Here is a 3,460-nt window from a genome sequence, read left to right on the forward strand (position 1 = left end):
AGAGAGAGAGAGAGAGAGAGAGAGAGAGAGAGAGATTGTGAGACTAGAGATATGGTTCAGCCATTAAGAGCACTGGCTCCTTTTCCAGAGGACCCTGGTTCAATTCCGAGCACCCACAAGGCAGCTCACACTGTCTATAACTCCAGTTCCATAGGATCCTGCACCCTCTTCTGGGCTCAGCAGACACCAGGCACACATATGGCATGGTGTACAGACACATACATGCAGGCAAAATACACACACATATAAATTAGAAATTTCAAAGGAGTAAGGTGGTTTATACCTTTAACCAGCACTTAAAAGACAAAGGCAATCAGATTGTAGAACTTTGAAGCCAGCCTGCTAATATAGTAAGTTCAAGGCCATCCAGGGCTTAGTTACATAGTCTCAAAAAAAAAGTGATGGGCATTCAAGGAAGACACCTCATGTGAACGTCTGTCCTCAACACACCACAAAAACACACACCACATATACACACAAAGAAGTCTTTGTTTTACATTTTGCTAAGGGAGACAGGAACATATGCCTAGTCCCGCTTCTTAGGAATCATAGTTTAGTAGAAAGGAACCATGCTTGGTCCTAGGCATCTAAGGCCACAGCCTCCAGTTGAGCATAGTGGTATACACCTTTAATCTGAGCACTCAGACACTGGTGGATTTGAGTTATGGGTCAGCCAGGGCTACATAGTGAGAGCCTCTATCCAAAAACAAACAGATGAACAAGTCACAGCAAGGTAAGACAGACACAGAGAGCTCAGACCATTTGGAGGTAAGGGCTAGACATTTTAGACCTAGCAGCTGTAGTCAATTTACCCCCTGCCTTATCCCTACCTCCCACCTTAGGTAGAAGGCCTTGATCCTGACAATGTGCGGGCCATGGTTCGGCTGGCAGTAGGCAACCGCATTGTGACTGTTAGTGAGTATTGCCTACGGCCTGTTTCCCAGCAGGAGTTTGATAGCCACACCTCACAGCCAGGTGAGACTCTTAACAGCTGGAAACTCGGGGAAGCATGGGAACAGGCAGGCTCTCTCCAGATATGGATGGAAGAAGAGTAGTGTGGGACTTCCAATCAGAGGCCAAGCATGAGAAGGGACAAAAATAGTTCATTTAATTTTTGTTTGTCTGGTGGTGCTAAGAATAGAACCCACAGCTTTTACAGTACTGAGTGGACTCTTCCCATGGAGCCATATCCCCAGCCTAGTTTGTTCAGTTTGAGAAAGGGTTGACCTAAAACACTGCATCTTCATCCACTCTAAGCAGCAAGAAATGGGCATGGAAACCAGGAGGTCCTTGTGTCTTAAGAGTGATGATCCTCTCTTTTGCTAAATATGAGACTCGGGACGCTTAGGGTGTGCGCAAAGGAGAGGCAAGCAGAACAGTAATGTTTGTGGGGGGCAACTTAGAGGTCCCTGCAGGTCTTCCACTCTGTCATTAACACTAGGCAGTTGACTTTGCTGTGGGCTGGCTGGTTGAGAGGAGCTTCCCGAAGGAAGTGGATAGGGAATGGGGCTTTTGGCAGGAGGACACTGGCTCTTGAGAAGAAATGCCAGTGAAACTTTCTCCTTGATGTCCCTATACCCCCTTGACAGGCCATGTGAGCAAAACTTGCACAGAGCAGCAGAACAGAACAACTGGAACAGCCTTGTCATTGAAGGCCCTCCAGAATCAGGAGGACTCAAAGAGGAGGCAGAAGGATTCAGAGAGGAAGCGGAAACACCCTCCAGACCGGTAGGAGCCTGGGCAGGAGCCCGGGTCTCTGGGCTTGCAGAAGAAGTCAAGGTATGGGGAGGCTCAAGCAGTCAGGGAGAACTTCCAAGGCAAGGCAGGGCATAGAAGGAACTGGGAGCAGCAGTGGGGTAGGTTTTACAGCATGTCCTTTAAAGATAGGTTGCCTTCAACATGGCTGAAGAAAAAGCTAAGCCAGGTGATGGCTTTCTCTACAGACAGGATGGACCTGTGGCAAAAAGTGAGAAAACAACCACTAAGAACAAGCACTGGTTACACAGGGACTTACGTGTGAGGTTCATTGACAAACTGCACAAGGGTGGCCGGTATTACAACACCAAGGTATGAACCCCAAAACCTGTCCCCTTCCTCACCCAGGTACTGGGCCCTTTAACTTTCTAACATCTTACTTCCTCCTCATTCATCTCTCTAGATGACAATTGAAGATGTCCCGAGCCCAGATACTTGTGTGTGTCGGACAGATGAAGGCCGAGTTCTAGAAGGTAAATCTGAATCACTATACCTGCGATGTTCCCATCCTAGAGGATGATAAAGAAAAGGTTTGTTCAGGGGCTAGAGAGGTGGCTCAGTGGTTAAGAGCACTAGCTGCTCTTCCAGAAAACACAGGTTCAATTCCAAGCACCCATATGACGGCTCACAACTGTCTGTAACTCCAGCTTTAGAGGATATGATGCCCTCTTCTGACATTAGTGAGCAACAGACACACACATGGTGTCGTAGACATACATGCAACTAAAATACTCATGCCTGTAAAATAAATCTAAAAGAAATTTTTTTTAAGATTTATTTATTTATTAGGTATACAACATTCCTTCCATGTACACCTGCACACGAGAAGGGGGCACCAGACCTCATTACAGATGGTTGTGAGCCACCATGTGGTTGCTGGGAATCGAACTCAGGACCTCTGGAAGAGCAGTCAGTGCTCTTAACCTCTGAGCCATCTCGCCAGCCCTCTAAAATAAATTTTTAAGAAGAAAGAAAGGAAGGCTCCATTCTAGTACTTAGGAGAGTGAGGCAGGATTCCTACAAGTTTAAGGCCAACCTGGGTAAGATCTTGTTTTAAAAACAAAAGGAGAGCCAGCCAGGCGGTGGTGGTGCACACCTTTAATCCCAGCATTTGGGCAGGCAGAGGCAGGCAGATCTTTGAGTCTGAGACCCGTCTGCTCTACACAAAGTGAGTTCCAGGACAACTGGGACTGTTACACAGAGAAACCCTTGGTCAGTTTCTTTGCAAGGTCCAGCATCCTCTTCAGAATGTATACTTCTTGGGAGGAATTACCTAAGTCCTGTGTATTTTCCATGTCAGATTAGCATTAAAATGACTATTTGTCCCTCTCAAAACTATTGCCTTTACAGAAACAAGTACATAGTAGGCTCACGCTGCAGGGCAGGTTGAGAACATGCCCAGTAAATAGTTTTTGTAGGAAAATGCTCCTGTACGGTGGTTATTTCTGTGGACTACTTGGTTTTCTCACCTGTGAAATGGGTAGAGTGGGACTCCGTATATCAACAAGATATAAGAGTAGCTCTGTCAGCCAGGCGATGGTAGCACACACCTTTAATCCTAGCACTCAGGCAGAAGCGGGTGAAACTCTGAGTTCCCAGATAGCCAAGTCTACACATAGAAACCCTATCTGCGAGTAGGGAGTAGCTCTAATAAATATTAGCAAAGGCCTTTCTGACAGGATCTAGCCAGGCTGGCTGTGGATCT

At 46.6% G+C, this 3,460-nt stretch overlaps 1 protein-coding gene across 1 annotated transcript in view; it reads left to right on the forward strand.

Annotated features, from left to right (window-relative positions):
• The window catches only part of Gpkow (G-patch domain and KOW motifs), a 14,494-nt gene that overhangs the window by 8,725 nt on the left and 2,309 nt on the right, over positions 1-3,460 (forward strand). Inside the window, exons 6-9 of the mRNA XM_005352779.3 lie at positions 843-975; positions 1,590-1,728; positions 1,944-2,067; positions 2,159-2,228. Of these exons, the coding sequence (XP_005352836.1) occupies positions 843-975; positions 1,590-1,728; positions 1,944-2,067; positions 2,159-2,228 (466 nt within the window). The remainder of the gene's footprint in view (positions 1-842; positions 976-1,589; positions 1,729-1,943; positions 2,068-2,158; positions 2,229-3,460) is intronic.

The sequence above is a fragment of the Microtus ochrogaster genome, chromosome 10 (assembly GCF_000317375.1).
Source record: "Microtus ochrogaster isolate Prairie Vole_2 chromosome 10, MicOch1.0, whole genome shotgun sequence".
NCBI lineage: Eukaryota > Metazoa > Chordata > Mammalia > Rodentia > Cricetidae > Microtus > Microtus ochrogaster.